At 40.0% G+C, this 22,191-nt stretch overlaps 1 protein-coding gene across 1 annotated transcript in view; it reads right to left on the bottom strand.

Moving 5' to 3' along the window:
* Nucleotides 1-16,677, bottom strand: part of PLCXD3 (phosphatidylinositol specific phospholipase C X domain containing 3) — a 75,728-nt gene extending 59,051 nt beyond the window's left edge. Inside the window, exon 1 of the mRNA XM_056514488.1 lies at nt 16,469-16,677. Within this exon, the coding sequence (XP_056370463.1) occupies nt 16,469-16,571 (103 nt within the window). The 5' untranslated portion in view covers nt 16,572-16,677. The remainder of the gene's footprint in view (nt 1-16,468) is intronic.
* Between the last annotated feature and the right edge of the window lie 5,514 nt (nt 16,678-22,191).

Here is a 22,191-nt window from a genome sequence, read left to right as displayed (position 1 = left end):
GAGAAAAATGACATTTATATTTCACTTCTTGACTACCTCCAGAGCATGCTGTGATAGTTATAATCCTACCAGAAAACCATTCTGAAAAATCATTGCTCATATTCTTTAATCAGACTCAGAAACATTTTCATACCCTGTAGGAAGAGACAGCTCCATCAAAAATATGACTCTCACAGGGTCTCTTAACACCAACTTTCTTCATGGTCTTGATATAGCAAATGGTCTCTTCAGGATTTCATAATTTCTAGTATCGGGATAAAATGTGTCATCATAAGCTTTAAAAGGACAGCTTATGGAATAACTTATGGAACATAATCTTCAACTGACACCCAAGGATACAGAGACTGAAATGCACAGGCAGAGCAAAGATCTCAGCATCTTCTCCTGGTACCTGCCAGCTTCCTCCTCTTCCCTTTCACTGGGATAAGAAATTCCTCATCATTTGGTCTTCTTGAGGCTCTGAAATTCAACTCTGACATACTAAACAGCAATACCCTCTTCCTGGGCAACCAGAGAACTGTGATTATGGAGCACAGCACAGGCAAAAACATTCTTTTATAGAGAATGACACTGTCATCCTGCTTGAACCTCAAACACACTTCGAAAGGCATAATGCCTTTATGAGGGTAAAAAGAGGATTGCATTAAGGGTGGAAGGGCTGTCAAAGCAGAATGAAAAGAGTAACAAATATTGCGGTGATTATGGTGTTTTGGCTTGGTTCTTTCATCCCTTTGCAGATACAGGGACAGCTCAGAAAGACAGCATCACTGCCTAAAAAGAAGATCATTTGGTATCATGTGGACTCCCCAAGAGGTACTCCAGCATTTTAAAACACATATTCAGAAACTGAAAGTAACAGGAATTATTTTTCAATATATATTACAAGAAAAGCTTCAAAGAGGGAGACACTAGTCATTTTTTCTAACCACCAGACCTTTTGTTTGTCCTCATCTTATAGAAGTATTTCTACAAAACAAGCTATGACTAGCATCCTAGAACAACACATTGAGAGATCAAATTTTCTGTCTGAATCTTGCAGAAGTTAAGGATGAAATGCTGCCAGAGAACAACAACAGTGTAGGCACTACCAGAAAATAATAGTTGAGCCATCCTAGCTGAAATCTGATGGGAAATGAGCTACCGACAGCAGCCATACAGTTTGTGATCAGGTATGTCCCATGTGTCAGCTAACCTCAAAGTATCACTGTATATTGAAAAGTACTATTAGTTTTAATTGTTAATATATTTCCTTGCATCGTCCCTGCTTTACGTTTTTTTCTAGGATAGAATATGCTTTGATTCCGGCAAGTAACTAAAATATAAATTTACTTCTCATCTGAGTTACACCAAGGTCTAATTAAGGCCCAACTGGAGACTTGTCCTCCTGCAGTTGAAGAGAGATTTCTTATAGTATACACAGTCCTATCAGCTGGCTGGTTCATGTAAAAGACCTCACTGGTAGGAGAAGAAGAATCCAAAATTTGCTGCTTAATAAGTAGTGACTTCTGCATAATCATCAGGGTGTAATTCAATTGGTTCAGATCTATCACACACAACAACCTAGACACAGGCTACAAGGTCACAGATATTGGCTCTTCACCAGACAGAGCTACTCATCACAAAACTTCACTATAAAAGAGTACTGCATTTTGACAGAGCTTCAGATGCCCCCTGCAGAGAAGAGCTTCAAGGACCAAGTTAAGTCATGTAAAAAATTCCGTCTTCCTGTGCCTGCCCAGGCTTTTCATATGGCATGGGAAAACCACTTACCAAGGCATTCACAGCATCAAGTTTTATACAGCAACAGCTGTGGGAAGTCACTCATAGCCTGACTTAGCAGTAAACTCTCTAAATTTACAATACCCTTCCAAACTTGCCACTGTCCCTGATGAAGAAATAAAAATGCATCTTAATTGCCATTCTCTAAACTACTTCTTCTAAATGCTTTCAGACAGAAATTAATTTCAATTCAAGAGAAATCAACAAGGCAAGGATGAATATTTTTCATCTCTTAAGAAGTTTCTGGAAGTGTTTTGTGGAGAGCTCCCTCGTGACTACACCCCACCTGACATGCAGCCGACAGGAGCATCAGCTTCAACAGACAACGACCAGCGCTCCTGGAATCCGTCTGGCATTACCCACATGCAGCCTAACGTGATTCTTAGGGATGGTCCTGTGCAGGGCCTTAAAAGTCCCTTCTAACTCTGTGTATTCTGTGGATACTGCATCTCATTTGCAGCCACACCAGACCCACCTCCTCTTTGTTTACCATCATGGCTCTGCTAACAACAGCAATGGTGATTTCTTCCCAGCTGTCCCACCTGTCATAATCCCAGCCTCTCCACTCTCCAAGTCTCGCCCTGAATGTAACATGCTTTAAATCCTCCTTCTAAAAAGAAACCTTGACTTTCAGTTTATTTTTATCCAAATCAAGTCCATTTCTCTGTGATGCAATAAAGGCCACTGTGTTCACATGCTTCTTTATGTTGGTATTACTTGTATATTTCAATAATGAGCTTGTTCTCAGCTAGGCTGTTAGTGAAAAAATATTAAACAAAACACAACCCAAACACTGAAGCAATGAAGAAGGACCCTGTTCAGTAACCAGTTTTACCAGTTCAGTGCTGTCTTTACCAGCAAGCCATTTAGATTGACTGGATGCAAACACTGCTACCAAGATTTATTTTGAATTTTTTAGGAAGTATAATGCACAACAGGACTACTGTAAAGGAGTTTTAACCTGTTGCTTTGACAAAGTCATTATTCAGCTTCATACTTCATCCCAAAAGACACTCCTTGACTGAAGTCATCATGAATTCACTATCAAGAAGAGCAGCAGGAAGTACTGCAACAGCAGGCATATGCTTTTAGGGCTTCAGTAATTTAACATTCTGATTTAAATTAAAGTTATAAAAAAATTTAAAGCTACAAAAAAATTTGTCAACAGTTTTCACTTTAAACATACTAGTTCAGCACTCATTAAGTACTTCAATACTGCAGCATTGCTCTATTGTAGCACCAAATTGTCAAAACACAGCCCCATTCTGCTGTGAGCTTGCAGAAGCCTTTTACCTGCATGGTTTATCATTCACTTTGCTAAAATTTCACAGCAGATTCTCCCACATTTTTTTAAAGTAAGGCTTGGGCTTCAATGGTATATAGATTTTTCTCTCCAAACAGGGGTCCAGAGCACAAAATTTACTAGCCAGGGGTATCACAGCAATGCATATTTTCAGAACACACATAAGAACAGCAGAAGTAAAATACCTTTTCAGAGCCCACAAAAGACTTAGCAGCTGGTGAAATGCCTGGGTATATCCTGTTATTTAGCAGTAAAATGCAGGCCTTGTTACTGTAAATTTCACTTATTTTCTCCAACTGCAGTGTAATTAATACCTGTGATCCCTCTTTCTGAGCACACACTTTCCTTAACTTTTGCTGAAGTCTTCAAAGCAAAATCGGCCAACAAAAGACTCCTGGCTATGCTCTAGATGCTTTCTGAAGCAACGTTTTGCAAAGAGATGGAGCTTAATCTGGCAGTGATCACCCCCTAATCTCCAGGACAGTGATTTAGGGTAGTAACCTAAATAGTTCATCTGCATACCTTCAGCCTTCTTTTTTTTTCACTTTATACTCTCCTGCATCACTTTGGGAGCATGGATGAAACTACTGAAGCCTTCATTCTTTCAGGCATCTCATGAGACTCCCAGGTGGTCACACCTTGCTTCTCTCCCCACTAGAATACTTTAATGATTACAGCAACATGCAACTTGCTTAATAACCTTCACATCAGGAAACAATTCCACACCTTGGTTCTTTTGCACAAGTGACTGAAGGATGCAGATAAAACCAGCTGTCTGTGGTTGCCAGACCGAAAGGGGAAGAAGCGCTCCAGGTGTCACACAGGAACATCCAGTGCAGCATTGAGGCAGGGCTTGCATCTAACTCCAAGACAGCACACACAACCCCTAATATAACTCAGACTGTGCTGCTAACTGGCCTCCCTTGCTCTTCAGAGCTCGCAAACCTCCCATTTAGCTGGAGCTGCTGTAACCCTTTATTCGATTTTCAAGGGAGGCCAGAAACCTTATCTCCTGCAGCTCACCCTCTAAATCAGGGAGATCTGCCAAACCACTTACAGCCTGATCTCACTTCTGACTGGTCCTTCTTTTCAGAGACCACTTCAGAGGCATGTGATGCAACACAGTATTTTGTATGCCATCACATTTGATGCACGTGTTGCTTTCCTTGAACGTTTCCTTTCCTTGCTGGTATGACATAGTGCAAAGCACACAAATCTCATGTACAAGACATAAAAACCTGACACATCCGCTGTCATGAGAAGCTTTGTACACCCTCTTTCTCCTCTATGCTTCAGAAAATGCGTGGTTTAAAGGTCAAGTCTCTAAATTAAGATCTATAAAAACAGACTCATTTTCTACTCCTGCCTCAGCATCCCCTATTTTAATCACGTAATTTAGTTTTCCTGTCAACAAAACATGGAAAACATCCTGTCATAATAGAGACAATGAATCCTTTATAATTTGTGTTTAATATGGAGGCTATGGAGACAGCTAAAACATGCACACACCTTCCATGCTCTATTTCTTTTAGACATGCTTTAAGCCTATGTCTTTGTCTCAAGCATCAGCAAAAGCCATTAGTCAGAAACCCTGTCCTATACCAGCCCCACCCCCAGTCATGGGGTGTTTTCACATGGTGGTGTAGAGCCGTATTTATTTGGCAGGACTAATGTTGAAATCCCCACGTCTGATCACTCGCACTGTGATGTCTCAAGGATCTCCAGCTCTACTACTCTTCCCAGTGCCCAGTCTAGGTATCAAAAACTCCATAAATCCTTACCTTCAATGCGATAGAAAAATCTATGCCATGTTTTTGACAGCTACTTTTCTGTACTCCCCAGCATAATTTACAGTATCTGTTTTCAAGCCATGCCACAGCAATGCAACATGAAAATTAGCCTAGATCAGAGACCAAAGGAAGTGGATTGGTCTTTTGGAAGAAGCTGTTCAGAAGAGGTATGATGAGCCTTGGTGTTCCAGGGCTTCAGAAAACAGAGCAATACTGCTGTTATGAAACAACCATATGCAGACTCAAATAACCCAACTTTTACAGCTATTTCTTAAAGAGTATTTTCTGTTTCAATGCCTATCTCAATTCCACAGTAATTCCAGGAAAAAAAATCACTACATCCATACTGGGAGACAAAACTCAGAAATTTCAACCTTTACTTACTCTTGTTCCAAGAGTTCTCCAGACCTCAATTACATCAACACCTTAAAAGATATGTTTAGACTTTGTAAATAAGCTAGCTTGTTTCTGAAATACTTTGGTCTAAATATTAGTGTATTGTTACAAATAAATGTTAATACACTGATATTTTCTACAGTAAAAAGGAACAAGTCTGTGAAAGGCCTGCTACCTCAAACACCATTACAATACAGATAAACCCCAAAATATTACTTAGTGGTATTTCAGCCTCAAAATAATCAATTAGACTATATGCTATTTCCTCCTCTTCTGTACATAAGGGTTTGATCTAGCACCATTAGTCACCACAGTGTATGTGTCAACTGACTTTGCAATGCAATAGGTAAAATCGCCAAACCTTTTTTTCCTGCTTTTCTTTTGTTGTGCCTTGATTTATATTTAGGTCATAAGCAAAGATAATGGAATTTTTGGATAAAGCTGAACCATAAATCTTGTGATTTTTTCCCTCTGAAAACAGATAATTTTTTCTTTAATGTAGCTATTTATAATGATTCACTTAAAGACTATAAGCAACAGGCCAGTAGTTTTCTTTCTGAAAATGCATTACATTAGGTGTTTTAGAGGGCTGTATTTAAGTTCATAATCTAGTCAGCATTGCTTTCTTCAGCTGTTTAGAGCAATTTATTCATCAAGAGCTAACTGAGGCAGACTCAGTTTCACCCTGCATAGTGCACAAAGTAAAAATACAGTTACAGATCTGATTTAGCGACATTTCATACAGATCTGCATTTACACATGGTATAAGGCAGTGGAAAACCAGACTTGGTTAGATTCGTGTCAAAATTTCTCCTCTCAGTGAGTGAATCCTGCTGTCCAATAAACTGCTGAAAACAATCCAAAGGAAAAAGAAAAGCATCCAAACCAAGAACTAAGCTGAACTTAAGAAGAAAAGTTCACCTTAAACATAGTAGTTGCCTTCTCTCCTTCTGGATCTTTCCTGGTTTGCCAGGAATTTTTAAAATGCATTACTTTGTCTTACATAATAACTTGTAAGCACTGTTTCATTCTACCAGGCAGAAAGACATGTTATCCAATCCCTACTTACTTTCAAATGGCATTTCCAATTAGAATACTTCTCCATATCTCTACTGGTTTTACATAACCTTTAACTATTCCTGGTCTGTGTCCCACACTTAAGACAGAGCTGAAGTAACACCTGATGGAAAGTGAGATGTAAAAGGGATTGCATTTTGCTTCTAGGCTTCTGCGTTGCAAGAACAGCATGCTCTTGTAGACAATAGCAATTTCAAATTGATGAGGGATTATCTCCCACTTGACTTGGAGAAGCTGCTTTCAAGGAATTTAAGTTGTTTATCAGAACTTCTGAATACCTTTTGAAATATGAAACCAATTAATAAAACTCTAAAATTACAACAAAGCACCATCATCTTCCTTCTCAGGAAAATTCAAGGTAATTCACAGTCTAGGAGAGATGGCTTGAAGATTAAGAAACTTTATCTCTTTTAGCACACCTGGGAGAGCCATGCTGAATAAAGGTAAAATCCAGTTCTGAAAACTACACAGGCCAGAAGAGTAAAAAGATAATTGTAGGAAAGGGGAAATATCCACTTATTCTCACCTTGTCCTTGAGCCTTTTCCATGATACACACCAGAGGTGACACCAGAGTCAAGGCACTGAACAAACAGCACCTTTGATCTCCCTTCAGGACAGCACTTTTCCCCCTGGCCCCAGACGTCCGCCTTCATTCGGTTTAATCCTGTTTCACTTTAAACCTTCTTCTGTTTATATATCCAGATACAAACAGGGCTGTCCTGTAGAACTGAAGTCACTTTCCGATAGCAGAGATTACTCTTGGTTTTGTGGAGGATGCAGCCTCAAAGGAAACAAGTAAGAATTCTGTAGTGCATAAAGCATATTAATAAGCAGCTAGGAACTGAAATCCCAAGAGGGACCAGACCACCCAACTTCACAGTGATTTGTTCTCACCCCTGCAGGGTAGGAGGATGTGACAGGGCCAAATACATGATGGCATAAAAGCCAACCATGTCTTAGTGGTACCGCCACCACCACCACATCATCCTATTCTCTCAAAGAAGACAGTGCTGGTTTTATTGCTTCATACACTGTTTTCAGCAAGGAAAGTCTGAGGCATTGCTAGCCAGTTCATTAAAACTGGTCTTAGAAATCTCAGTTTTCTCCATATTCTACACTATGATTTCTAAAGGAAATCCTGCCTCATGCACAGCAGAAGTAACAGCATTTGCTTCTACATGTGCTGTTCATGCCCTTCACAGTGTCCCTTGGCTTGTTTTCCCTATAATACAGCTACATCCAAAAATTACTAAAGCTGGCTTGTTTTCTCCTTATGTATTGTCAACTTACAAAATGTTTCTCAAAACACTCACTCGGCACATTCACTAAATAACACTCGGCCAAAGGCAGGAGTCCAGCTCCCTCTAACAGCAAGAGCCTGCACTCTTAGATAAGCCTTGAAGCATGTCTAGAATGTTCCCCATTCCCATCCTGGACAGCCCCTGTTTTGAGGTAATCTCTCCTAACTGAAAGAACAGCTGTCAATTTTGCACCAGAAGCAGAGGAAGGCAAAACTCCAACTGAGCTACACTTTGCAGATTACAGTTCATCAAAACTGAGTATTTCCATACCGCTCACAAAGTTTCACTTCAACCATGGAAATGGTGAGAGAACTATGCAAGGTGAGGGAAAAGTCAAAGCATTAGAAACAAGCCAAACCAACCAAACAAACACAAACAATAGCCCAAGACAAACAATTCCGGGTTTGGATTCACATGGTCTAAGTGTCCTAAATTTAAACATACAGGTTTTCTATTCCAAGAAATACTGATGCAACCCCCCAAAACTGCTTTTTTTTTTAGTGCAGTGAGGATGCAGATGAATGCAAAGACAGCATCTGCTACTCAGTATCCAAGCTAGACCTTTGCCTCTTCCAATCAATATCCTCCTCCGCCTTTTTGACGCTTAGGTTAGGGGAATTTCTGTTCAAAATCATCCAGCCTGTTTGTTCCATCCCAGTGAATGAATTACTCCTACTCCTACCACACTGCCATGCAGAGTGCCAACACAATCCTCACTGCTTTCCAGCAATGGAAAAAGGCAACTGCCAGGTGCCTCCTGCAGCAGCTTCAAAGTGATCTCCTGACCTGCCCACCACACACAGATGAGCACCTTTGGAGATGCAGGCCTTCAAGTCTGAGGGAACCCATCCAAGTGTCTCACATTTTGGATCACATGATGTGAATATGCATTCTCATGCATGAAGTACAAGACACACAACTACCCCAGCTTGCATGGCTTCTGATACAGCATTTGTGAACATTATCTACACAATTAGAACAGTCTTGCAAAATTTGAGGGTTTCAACAGAGAGAAAGAAGACTAATCTCAAAATAGCAAATCTCTTGGCATTCCTGTGCTAGCTCCTGGACTGAGCACCTCCTCAAATTTCCCCATTGACAAAGCAACTTTTGGGTAGCATGCACAGTGGATGGAAAGTAGCACTCCACCAAAATCTTTTGTGAGCTTTGCAGTATAAAACAAACACCTTTTCTTCCAAAGCACAGTCTAGGGGTCAGTGAAAAATTTTCATAACCCACTGAGCAGACTTCCCAACACAGCTCTCCTCCTACAAGCAAGGCCAGCCTCAGTATCAATGGTCTCCTTGAGATTACCAGACTCAGCCTCCACATCAGAAAACAGGGCAGAGATTTCTAGCAGGTGTCTTAATATTTCTAACAGCCAGTCTTAAGATCTTCAGCAGCTTCACAATTAATGAAAATGTGTCAAACTTTTCCATTTCTCTTCCACCTTTTAATGGCAGGCATCTGAGTGAAAAACCAGAAGACAATTCTAGCCACATGCTGGTTCAGGAGAGGTACAAACATGCCACTTGGCTTTGGTGTGAACACCCAGACCAACCTAAAGCATTGATTTTTGAAGCATGTATTTTGCAGGTCCAAGTTCTAACATCAGGATTTAGCAAAACTAACAAAGTAATAATCTTTGAAGCTCTGAAGTATTAATTTGATTGCACAGCACTACATGCAACACATCTTTTCTACGTTTTTCTTACTCTCACTTAAATCCCAGTTTAGCAACCTTTTACAATTATAAAACCAAACTGCATGGCTGCCAATGTATAAATAAAAGCCAAACGTTTAATAGGATATTTTAAAAAATTCTACTCTAACACAAAACCACTATGGATGACAGCATGACAACAACATAAAGCATGAAGTACACTATTCATCTCACTGGAGTTTGTTTTGTTAAAAAAAAAATGGCTACAGAATTTATTAAAGGCTAGATTAGTTCAGTGCTCTTCATCCTGGCTTTTTTTTTTTAATTAGAAGCAAAATTCATAATGCAGTAGACTTCATGGATGGGTTTTTGCCTTGATGGCAGCAGCACATGTCATGTATCTCCAATCATCTGAAACATCCTAAGCGACAGAAGGAAGCAAAGCTTGGAACCACAACAAAGGAAATCCATTTCTTCTTTCCATCCTCTATCTTTTTTCAGTATTCTGCAACATTTTATTTTCACAGTTGAAACACTAAGTATTTAAGCATGAGGTATGTGAGCTAACCAGGTAAGAGATCGGATGAACCAAAGATTAACTTTATTTAATATGAAGAGAGACACTGTTTCGAAGGATGGCAAAGCCTCTGAAAACTGTTTTAGCAATTTGTTTTAAATTAGATTATGGTGAAAACTGAGATGGTATTAAAATAGACAGAAAGACAGAAAAACAGAAATCTGGACTTTCTAAAATGAAATTATATATTTCAGCCTTTATGCACAGCTATTAGCTGACACTATACAGCTGTTCAAAATAATGGAAAAGATTAAACCAAAGTTTGCTGCAGTAGGTCAAATGAAAAACCATTCAACTTCGCAAAAACTTAGATTAAAATCCAAACCTTCAGATTTTAAACCACATATCTTCCCAATTTTATTGTTTGCAGAGTCCCAAGGGCTATACTTGTAGGGATTGCACAAGGAGATCTGTTCACAAATTAAGCACCTGTAATTTGAACCTATTCTGAAGAAAGGACAAGATGGGAATGAAAGTTATTCTACTTGGAACTGGCAGCTTTTTGGAATGGTTAAACACAAATCTGTCTACTAAATCTGAATGGTATTTATAAATTATATTAAATTAATTTCTAAAAAGTAGTGAGCATTTTAATTATTATTTCTATACAGAACAGTAGAAGAGATTGCACAGCACTCTTAAGGGGTTTAAAACTACACTCTGCATAACCGTGTCTACCTAGGACCTGCATTTTAAACTACTTACACCGTTGAGTGTGTCTCACAGTTAAGCATCTTCAAAGCAAGATTTATTTTGCATGAAAGACAAGAGTTCAAGCTGCATTACAGTAAGAACAAAAGGAAATTATCAAACATAAAACACACACCAAACACAAAGTTAAAGACTATCAGAAGGTAAGGGCAGTTTGGATACACAGAACAATCAAGAAATTTTCAGACAAGAGATAAAAAACCCCAGCAGTTCACTGAGTTGGAAAGACAGAAATAATTCCAGATGGCAACAAAGCTGTTCCCTCTACCACACCTGCCATGGTGGCAGGATGCAAGGCAGGCTGGAGAAGGCAGTTCTGCTGGAACTGAGCCGCAGGAGACACAGTGGACAGAGATTGCTGGATTAATGAACAGCCCCTGTTGGGAAACCAAGCAAAGGCAGTTTCGAATTACCTCTGGTAGCAGATGGGCAAGTAACCGAAGGGTTTGAACTGTTTGGTTCTTACGGCAGGGTGAGTAACCGAAGAGCTTTATTTGTGTGTGCTAGAAACACGTCACAGCAGGAGAAATTAATGGCAAAGGCCACAGGAAACTGTATCACACAGAAATATTTCTGGAAGAGTTGGAAATGACACATTAGTATGTGCAAGGCCAGTGAGAAACTGTTACGTGGATAGAAGTGATTGATGTAAAAAAAAGACTGTCAACAAACTAAAAAAGAGCTTTCTGCTGTTTGCTCATTTTCTGATCAGCAAAGAAAGCATAAGCTTCTTATTTCTAGTAGAAAAACACTGATAATTGAGTGCAAGGCGCAGTGGAAAAAGAGAGAACTCTTCTAGGTACATATGCATGTCAAAAGCTAATGGTCAATTTGCATTACAGTTTACCTGCATCATCAGTTTACAGTTCTAGCCAAAGCTAATTTTGTACAGAATTGGAGTCAGGCAAGTGAAGCAGGGGTATTCCTTGCTGACCATGAGCAGACAGACAATGGGTGAAACAGATCCCACTTCTCAAAGACAATCATCCTTCACTCTTAAGCCAAATCCAAATCATTGGCTATTCAAGATCAAAATTAAAGACTTCCCTAATAACATATAAACAGTGAAAGTGCTCTGTGTCTACATAACCAACAAGGAAGAACTTCTAGCCTTTTCTAAGATGAAAGAATTTCCCCTAGGGGGCTGAGCATGAGGAATGTCTGTCCAAGAAACAAAATATCCTTTGAATATTTGCAAGCTATTACAACTGGAAGTTAAAATATTTGAAAGAGAGCTGTTATATCAACCTAGCAGTGCTATCATTCACAAAAAAGGCTAATATATTCCAGCTGCATTAACTTGCTTTTCCCAAGTCTCCCCATACCATCTTCAATATCCTAATACATCTTTGACATTTGACACTAGCACATATCCTCCTCTTTGTAAAATAACTCCCTATAAGGTCTTACTCTTTCTTTTCAAAATATGACAGTGGGAAACAGAAATTTCAAGTCTCAGAGCCTTTTTCTAAAGATGGAGAGTATTAAAAAATTCCACCTGACAACTGCTTCTTACTTAAGGTGAGTCAAGCTAGTTCTACTGTGTCTAGCAACTGCTTTCCTGCTGATGGACAAAGAACTTCATATGTAAAAAAAAAAAAAATCTCACCTGAAAAACCACAGAAGCCACAGGTCCTGGGCAAATATTTTTCACAAGAATTGTAGCATTCATGTTGCATCTTCAAGCAAAGAGAACACATGCTGAGATCAGAGGTTTCTTTGCACAAGGAAATCAGAAACTCTCCAATGAAACAAAAGCTTGAAGAATCATAGTTCTGGAAAGTTATGCTCAAGAGATATTCTGGGTCTTCAATTCCTTCAGAAGATTTTACTCACACTATAGAAACAAGCCCTTAATATGCATCAAGACTGCTCATATGGCAGATCTTAGGCTAATACCAGTTTTGTTGAGGTTACTTATGGAAGAAAATACTCTCCTCCATCATAAATTATTCTTATGGACTTCTCAGATTCTTGAAATATTAGCACCAGGGGAAAAGGCAACAAATGATTACACAATTTGTACAAAAACTCTGAAATTAAACCAGATACATATTTAAAGACTGTCAGTAAAGAAGTTTATTGATCAGGTAAGTGGAACAATTCATAAGGAAATGCTGCCTACTGATGTCTATTTACTGCACTGCACATAACTGATATGATCAGCTCAGATTAAGGAAGGTGCATTGACACAGCAGAATACACAGGCTCTCCATACTTCACTTTTCAGCCTCAGCTTGGCAGCACAAAGACTTCAGTTCTATAAACTTGCAGTGCCTTTAAAAACCTATTTCTTATTCTGGTCAAAGAGGCACAGGCAATGAAAAAGCCACATTTTATCAACTACTGAAAGATATCCTCCCCCAAAAGACCAGAATCCATACTCCTCCACCTTTTTCTTAGCCAAACTGTTTAGAGTTTAGTCAGGCAGGATCCTTTAACACAAGAGGCAGTTTGCAAGCATTAGAAGACATAGACCTTGACCCAAAGTCCTAAGAATATATTATTTCATTATTCTAACTCTCATAGTAATAGAAGATTAAATATGTGTGGCATTTTCTGGAAACTAAGATTATTTTGTTTCCGAAGACTGTATTTAACTTCCAAAGACTGTTATTTGTTACCACTACCACTTGAGGAAAATCTTCCACTTGCAGCATAAGAGAACACAGACACAGTCAGCTCAAAGAAAGAAGAAAACCTCATAGAAAATGTATCATCCTCATACTTGGAAGAAATTCAAATAGAAAAGTTTCTGACAGACAAAGCTGGCAGATGCTATATTAGAGATTTCTGTCTCATCTAGAGGGTTCCTACAATTGAGAAAACAAAAGGACCTAGCTTGAACTGTGGAGAATGAAGAGTATGAGATCTTACTGAAGTACTAGCAAAATCCAGCACGGATTTGTTATTTACAAAAGTATAAGGGATGGTAAATAGTATAAATTTTTACCTGCATAAGCTTAGCAACTGAGCAATAAAAGGGTGTGTGAGCAATGCTTTTAAACATATTATGAACAGAACATTCCTTCAACAATATTGTTTAAATACAGTCATGACAGAGTATGATGGGGTTTGTGCTTCTCTTTGCATCAGCTAAAATGATACAAGCATATCTGTGCAAAGACAACAGAGTGTATCACCGCAGTTCCAAGCATTCCTTTGACACAATGAGAAATGTACTGATGATTTCTGAAACAACATTTACCCCCTAATACAGTGGAACACCCTCTGCAATGGAAAACGTTTTCAAGCTAATAGTTTGTTTTCTTCAACATTAGCATTGGACTGACTGTTGAACTCTGGCTCCAGAACTGAATTTCATCCGGCTGAATTAAGGTCAAAATCAGTATTCCTACTGCGCAAGGGAAGTCTAAATCCTGCTGGAAAAAAAAAATAAAAAAAATAAAAAAAATGTACTGTTAACTTCTTCTGGCAAGGAGAAAAAAAAAGGCAATGTAAATAAAATGGTATGAATACTTCAGTACTTAAACACTAACTTAAAAAACAGTGAAAAATTTGGAAGTTATAGCTATGAAGATTTGAAGGTTTGGCTTACACACATACCTTGCGTTAACCACTTGAATACTAGCCATATGCTAGCAGCTGGTATGCACACATTATTAATGCTCAGCTGTAGACACATGGGAGAAAACTTTCCTCTAAATATTATGAATGTCTGGAATGTTGTTTCTTCTTAAAGGATGAAACCAATCCCATGTTATCCCTTGTACTAAATACTAAGATGTATGTTGAATATAATAATAAATCTACTCTTAAAATATAGTATTTAAACTGCACTGATACCTACAGCCTGCGTGCCATGCTCCCTAGTAGGCAAATTCATATGAACTATATTGCCACCCTCCCCATAAGACTCTATTTGCCATACCTGGCATTTTAAAAGTGAGACAGGCAGATAAGAGGTCTGTGTCAATTTACACTAACAGAAGGACAAATTTCAAAGGTCTTAACACTATGCCACTCAAATAATGTAAGTTTTTCTGCTAATTTCACAAAGACCAAGTCTGTGTGCATTGCTGTTACATAAACAAAATCATGCTGCCAATGTAAGGGATCAGTCTCTGCACTTACAGCCTGCAGAACTTGCCCACTGCTGGAGGCTACATAGGGATTCATAGGGATTAACTGGCACAGCCCACTGTAAGTTGGTTGGTTTGTTTTTAATTTAAACACGTTAACAGGGTGTGAATGCTTGTATTATTACTGCCAAAGCTCTGAGAAATGTCCACTGCAAAAAACTGGACAATTTTTAGAAAGAGGCTTTGAGAAAGTAAGAGAGATCTTGGTGAGATGGATGTACCAGTAACAGCCTCATGATGCTTCCTTCGGCAGAGGAAGCCCCTTAATGGTGATGCGCAACAAAGGCAATTCTTTGCATCTGGAAGCAAGTTAAGTTTCGTCATATCTCCTCAAACCAGGAAATAGTGTCTGAAACAAGACATTTAACCTGAAAAACCACCATGCATCCAAAAGAGAATGATTTCTCATCATGCCAATATTCCATAAGATTATTCCATAGTTTGTTGGTTAATGAAAAGTTATTACACTGAAAGATTTTTACAGCTCCAAAGGAATTTGATGTAAGAATTGCAGATGCTGGATTCATATGCCTTGGAGGTACAATTTTATACAGTATATATTCAACCAACATCAATATTCAGTGTAGCAAATAAAATGCTAGATACAAATTGTGTAAATCCTAAGAAACTAAGAGACACTTAATTTTAGAAGGGCACACCTGTGTCTAAGTGAAACCATAGAAAAAACATTCTCAAAAATACCAGCTGCTATAACATTGTCCTAAAGTATCTTTAGCATTATAAAAACTGGTGTAATGTGAGCAGCTATTGCATGAAACTTGCAAGAAGTGAATATTTCTCAAAAGAAGCTTAAAAGACATTAGAGCTTCAGCATCTCTGAAACATTCCTGTTTAGAACCTTATAGAGGAAGGATGCTGGTAAAAATGTCTTGCAAAACCTTGAGGTGCTCCCTCAAACCAGAGATCATCGGAATCAATTAATGGTTTGCATTCTAACATGTATTTTGCCTAAGTCTACAACGATAGTTAATATCTTATTAAAAAAAAAATACAGAGAGGACAGGAAAGAGTTCGTAGTCTGAACACCATCACCTGCCATCCCTCGTCTTATTTAAAATTGTGTTGAGATGGAGCGTTTTCTGACAGCGACATGACATGAAGCCGCACACTGCCGCAGCCTGCCTCCCCTCCCGCAGCCGCAGCCCTGCGTCCGTCCCCGCTCCGACCGGCCTCGCCGCACAAGTTTACGGGAAAAGGGGCAGTATGTGGCATTTAGGTCCTAGGCGAGGTTTACTGCTCGGGCTGTTAGGCCAGTCCGGCGGTACGGGAACAGGCTCCCTTCCCTCCCCGACACCAGGCAGAGCCGCGCACCCCGCACCCGCCGCCTCAGCCGCTCACAGCGCGGGGCCGCCGGAGCCGCGTCCCGCCGGCGCCCCTGCCCCACCTGCCCCGCTCGCTCCCACACACTCCCCCACGCAGCGTGGCAAGGGATCTCCGCGGAGCCCCGCGGCACCGCGGTGAGAGACACCATGGAGCCCCCCGGCAGCGCGGTAAGGGACACCGCGGAGCTCGGCGGCAGCGTGATGAGGGACACCGCGGAGCTCCGCAGCAGCGCGGTAAGGGACAGGCACGGAGTTCCGTGGCAGCGTGGTGAGGGACACCGCGGACCCCCCCGGCAGCGCGGTGAGGGATCTCCGCGCGGCCGGGGCGCGCCGCCTCCCCAGCGGCGTGGAGCACTGAACCGCGCCGAGCGATTCGCCTTCCCGGCGCAGGGCGGCCGCGGGGCGGGGAGCCGAGAGCACCCACCGGGGATGGCCAGGTTGGTGAGCGGGGTGCTGTGGAGGCTGGCGGGCAGCGCTGCCATCCAGTCGGCGAAGAGCAGCTCGTTCTTCCCCTGCGACGAAGCCATGCTGCCGCCGCAGCTGTACCGCCGCCACCGCTCGCTCCAACTCGCCCAGTCCCGACCACTGCCACCGGCACTGCCACAGCCCCGCCGAGCGCGGCTCCGCCCGCCTGGCACCGCCTCTCCCCGCCCCGCCGGGCCCCCGCCGCCTCCCCGCGGCGCGGCGGGAGAGCCCTCAGGGTCGGCGCCGAGCGCGGCGCGGCCGGTCCGCACCGTCGGGCTGGGCCCGGGCGCTCGGCGGGCGATCCCAACCCGAGTACCGCGGGGGGCTGTGAGGGAGCGGCGTCACGGCCCGGCCGTGGCGGGTCCGCACCAGTCCGGCCGGGGCACCCCCGGCCCCAGCGCCCGGCCCTGCCGGGGGCCGGCAGCAGATTCCCCCCGGAGCGCGGGGCCGCCGCCGGCCGGGCGTCTGTGCCCGGGATGGCGCTCGGGCCCGCCGGCCGCTGGTGGCCCAGGGCCTCCGCAGAGCGTCCCGTGACCTTGGTGGTGGCTCGGCTGAGCCCCTCGCCGGGACCCGCATCCCCCGCAGCCGGCTCCCGGGCAGCTGCATCTGCCCCGACACGAACGTCTCTTTTTGCAGTGAGTTGTTCACATGAAAAAAAACAACAAACAACATTGCACCTTAGTTGAACATGCCTTGGAGATCTAATGTTTTGGCAATAATTTTTTATTCTTCTTTGAGGATGGTCCAAAGTAGTATTTTCTGTTATCATCTCCAGCGCGTCTTTGGCAGCAATTCCTTACAGCATTTGGGTGGCTGCCTCCGGATGGATGAATGAATGAATGAATGAACCTGATAAAGCTCTGTGAGCCATTTTGAATTGTTAGAACCAACCTGGTTTTTTCACCTTCAGTGTTACCCGTTTCTGTGAAAGTTTTTTATATGTGTGGCAGAAGTCCACACGTATAAACGACATTTATACGTGTCACACATTTTGACAGGTGGAGCTGTGAAAAACAAGGCCTGGAGAGAGCCACAATTGAGACAGGTTCAGTTTATCAGTTCACCTTGCATTCTTATGAGGGTCAGCCCTACTTCTGTAGCTTGTGTTCTTACTCAAACCCTTCTATAATAGGTGGGTTTGGTAATAAAACTTCAGGGAACAACTAATAATAGCCCTCCTCTTTCTGTCTAAAGTTTCCAGAGCAAGTATGATGAGAAACTTCCCTTGGCCACAATTTCTTGAAAAGCAAGTGAGTATTTCTGAGGTATTTAAATAAAGGAAATTTTGCTGGCTCACTTTTTGCAATAGAAATGACTCTTGAGGTGGGATTTGGCTGGAGAAATGTGATCATATGGTTGACCTTGGGGGAGATGTTGAGTCAGATTTGAACAATACGTGAAAAAGAGGGAGGACAAAGCAAACAGCCACCAAGGCCTGTTAGTTTTTTGCAGTATTGCATCCTGTGTATGGACATGCTGATCTGGCCCTTCCAAAATTACTGGTATTAGCGAGGATGGAAAAACGATAATCCACATTTTGGATATGATGATATAAACTTCACTTAAAAATGGAAGATGTTACATTACGTGAATCTTCAAAGAATGGCAAGAAATTTTAGTGGAAATTTCAAGTTTTCTAAAGAGCTTTCCAGTAAGGAGCAATGAATGTTTCTATCAACATGATTAAATCAAATCAAGTTTTTTATTTAAGGGACAGAGTTATTAATGGATTGCACTGGTCACCTGGAAAATTGCTGCTTTCATCCGTTTCACTATGTGGCCTATATTTTCTCAGAGAAAACTGGAGTATACATCTTTTTGAAAGATTAAACATGTTGTTAGTGCTGTTGTTGATCTCTTATGTCTCTGAAACTTTGGGGATAGCTCAGTGCAAAATAAATACCAGCAAACTCATCACTTTAAAATGTATTAATATGTATTATAATTCTAAAACTACCTTTCAGTAGTGCTTTCTATTCTGCTGAAGACCTGTAAATATCCCTCTCTGTACTGACTGGAAACTTGTTGGCATTTGCTTCTGCAAGCAATTCAGGCTTTTGTATAGTCTTTTCTTTAATACCCAAAGAAAGATTCTTCATAGTCTGGATTTTAAAACCATGGATACTCTGCTTCATGAAAACTGGCCCACTCTAACATATCTCATACTAATCATGCTTGAAGAGGTCTGCCTCTCTTTCTAGTGCAATGTAACTGCTAAGATGGCCAGCTTAAAATCTGTTACTGAACCTTTATGAATTTGGGAATCACAGACTTATATAATTTGAAAGGGAGTGGGAGAGGAAAGGAGACTTATGGGACAGAAAGTCAGAAACATTTATAGAGCAAACTAAGAAACACTGATTTGGACGCTTTGACTTTAAATAAAAAGGTTTTTTTTCTAGCTTCTCAGTGGTATGAGACTTCAGCATTTGTCTGTGTCTTCAATATTTATCTGTCACTTGGGAGGTGTTTAATAAAAAAGAAGTAAACCATTTATCTTGATGAAAGAGCAGCTTATTGTGGTTCAGTTTGAGCCTGTAATTTTACTAATTTTCACTGATTTATAAACAATGACAGCCTGTAAATCAAAGGCAGAGTATCTATACAAACTTCTATTCCTATTTAAAAACAGTAAAAACCAAAAAAACACATTTTTGGCCATATTACTGAAATCTTTAAACATAGCAAGTCTGAACTGTTAAAGAAAGTAGATTCCAGGAATGAAATAATTTAAAAGCTTCAAACTACCAGGTAAAATGAAAATTAAAAGCGGTGCGAAAATACAAAAAAATACCATCTTTGCTCTTTTATTCACAGCTGTGCTGAGCTCACTGAAGATGCCATGAAGAGATGGAAAATTGAAATTGTGCTATCTGTTCATCATGTATTATGTTCTCTTCAGTCTGCAGTGTGGATGAATAGAGACACCTCTGCTTCCATGGAATTGCAAAACAGAGTAATTTAGCCAATAGGAATGCTGCTTCAGCATTCAAAATTAATTACACCATTAAAAAGACTTTCTGTTGTTTTTATTCTCCTAAAAAATTGCACTTTAACAGTATGCATTCACTGTTATGCTTTTCATTTTAACAGTCATGTAGTTTTCTTTTTCATATGTCCTTGTCATCTATTTTAATCATGTGAATAACAAAGGACTAACAGGATCTTTTTTCTGTGAATTACATAAAGTACATTGCAGTCTGAAAGGTAAAAGAAAAAAGTACTTAATGTGGCACTGTATTTTTGTGACGTTCCTATTATATAGAAAATTTATTTATTTACTTCAAATTTATTGTTAATTAATTCAAAATGAGTCTTGGAACTGAAGAATTAGTGTTGTTTAAATACTTGAACTTTTTCAGTGGATTCTGCACCTGAGGTTGGTTTATACCTCCTTCTTACTACCCATTTCTGTTCATAGAAGTTTTTCAGAACAGATCCTGGCTGCCTATCCCATGTTTGCATCTCTTATAGCTTTGAGTGATTCTATCAGTAACGTTTGGCCAGTAAAGCCCTTGCAGCTGAGTTCCTAATCATATTTTTGTTACTTGGGAACACAGAGGATTCATTATATTCTCAATTTAGCTACTTCTCATGACTAACAGGTATAACAAGTAGGAAAAGTACATAGAATCTCAAAGTATATTGACTGAATGAGTTAACTTATTCAGTAGCCATATGGATGAATAGAAGTCATGACAGGTATTTTGTTGTCATTTTATACTTTGTCTGGCTTCTTTGACAATCTCACCCTTCATTCATTAAGCAATCTCTATTTAGCAGTATTTGTCCTGTCAAAACAGATTACAAAATTCCTCAGTAGTCAGAAACCTAGTGGAAAATAGTATTTTCTTAATTTTATGTGAAAGAATAAATCTGTTTCTGTTTCTGATTTTCAAGCAAAAGAAAATGTGGTTTATTCTGTACTCTGATTTGTTATTCCCTACAAAGAAAACCTGGGCATCTTTTTGTGTGCCAGTAATGAATGTGAGAAGAAACAATATTTGTTCTGAGTGGCTACAAATGTCAGGGTGATGCTAATGTTCCCTACTCTCTTGTGGTAAATTACTGTGACTGGGAAGATGATGGGTTAATATAAAGGTACAACACAGGCTTTTACTTGCATACTTTACAACCAAGACAAAGGACATTATAAAAATATACAGAAAATGAAGTAATTAAAGTGTATGACAAGACTGTTATAGTGAACCAAATTCTAGAGGCTTGAAATGAACAAGATAAAAGGCAAATTTGAGTATTTATATCCAGTCCTCAGGTGGAAATCAGTTTCACCTTAGCTACTTTCTTTCTGAAGAGTATTTTTAGGTTTCTGGAAAAAGGTTTGTTTTGTCTTTTTCTTTTTTAACTTTTTCAAGAAGAATCCCACTGTCTCTCACCTAAGATGTCTGCATCAGAGCACACCAGTGGCTACTTTTTTTACCTGGTTAAAAACAAAAAGGTTCAGTTGTGTTGGCATTGCTGAAAATACTGATGGCATTATCAAGAACAGTGGTGGTGGAACATGAAAAACCCTATTTTCTCATAGCCAGTGCTACCACATCACAGCAAAGTATGCAAATTTGATACAGGAAAAGGTGAGAAAGAGATTGCTTTTTATTTCTAGACCAACCTGACAATTTTTAAAAGCTTTCTGTAGAATCTCATGAACATTTTCTCATAAATAAGCGTTTCTGAGACTTGAAGGCCCAATGTTTGATATGGTTAAGAACTTGCAGAGAAAGCTTGATTCAAGCATTTGAATGTGAGCTCATTCTCTAGGTAGAAAACTATTGTTTTATTGAAAACAGAAGCTAAACGAGATAGTTTAGTGGTGGGCTTACGACGGCGATGCAGAAGGAAGCATTAGTGTTGATCATAATCCTTGTAGCCTCCCAACACAGTATTGACATGGTCATAAATTATCAATGTGAAAATATCTACTTTTAGTTAAAATAAATGCTTGAGAGATTCAAAAACACCTCTCTCCTTCTATGTTTTCCAGCCCTGTCAAAGAGAAATGAGAAGTTTTCGAGGCAGTCAGATACAGTTTTGTCAGAAAATACAGCCCTTTTCATGAGTAGAAAATTTTGAACAGTTTAAAATGTTCTCTAGAAAGTAATGTTAGACAAAACATTCCAGAAGGTTGTTTGGATGATGTCTGATCTTCTTTGGGATTGTGACTAGCACAGACAGATTAGAAATGTTCAAGGCAGTGTAAAAACTTAAAAATGCAAGACCAAACCAAGTGAAATAAAATAGTTATTTTCATTGACTATATATTGTGTTATAGCATAGTGGTAAATAAAAACAAGTCCATACACAGGAAAATCAGTGAAAATAGCAGATATTAAACAGATGAGATAATCAGAAGTGGTTCATGCATGCAGGATTTTACAGTGGACCACCAGAAACAGAAGATGCAACCTGCTTGTATGTGCAAACCATTTAGGAATGCAGTTCAGAACTACTGTGCACAGTATTTAGAAAAGAGAGAAAAGAGGAAAATAGCATTTCTAAATAGATATTAAAGTACTTTTTAATTTGCCAAGGTATGGAAATTAATTGCTATAAAAAGAAACACTCAGATTTTACAACTGTTTATTTACCATCAAGATATTTAGAGTGGCATTTAGTTATTGATCCTGGATTTGACTAGCAGCAGATATATACATGTATTACATA

This window comes from Oenanthe melanoleuca, chromosome Z (genome assembly GCF_029582105.1).
Source record: "Oenanthe melanoleuca isolate GR-GAL-2019-014 chromosome Z, OMel1.0, whole genome shotgun sequence".
In the NCBI taxonomy this organism is placed as follows: domain Eukaryota; kingdom Metazoa; phylum Chordata; class Aves; order Passeriformes; family Muscicapidae; genus Oenanthe; species Oenanthe melanoleuca.
The sequence above is the reverse complement of the archived record's forward strand: the minus strand, read 5'-3'. Positions and strand labels throughout refer to the sequence as shown.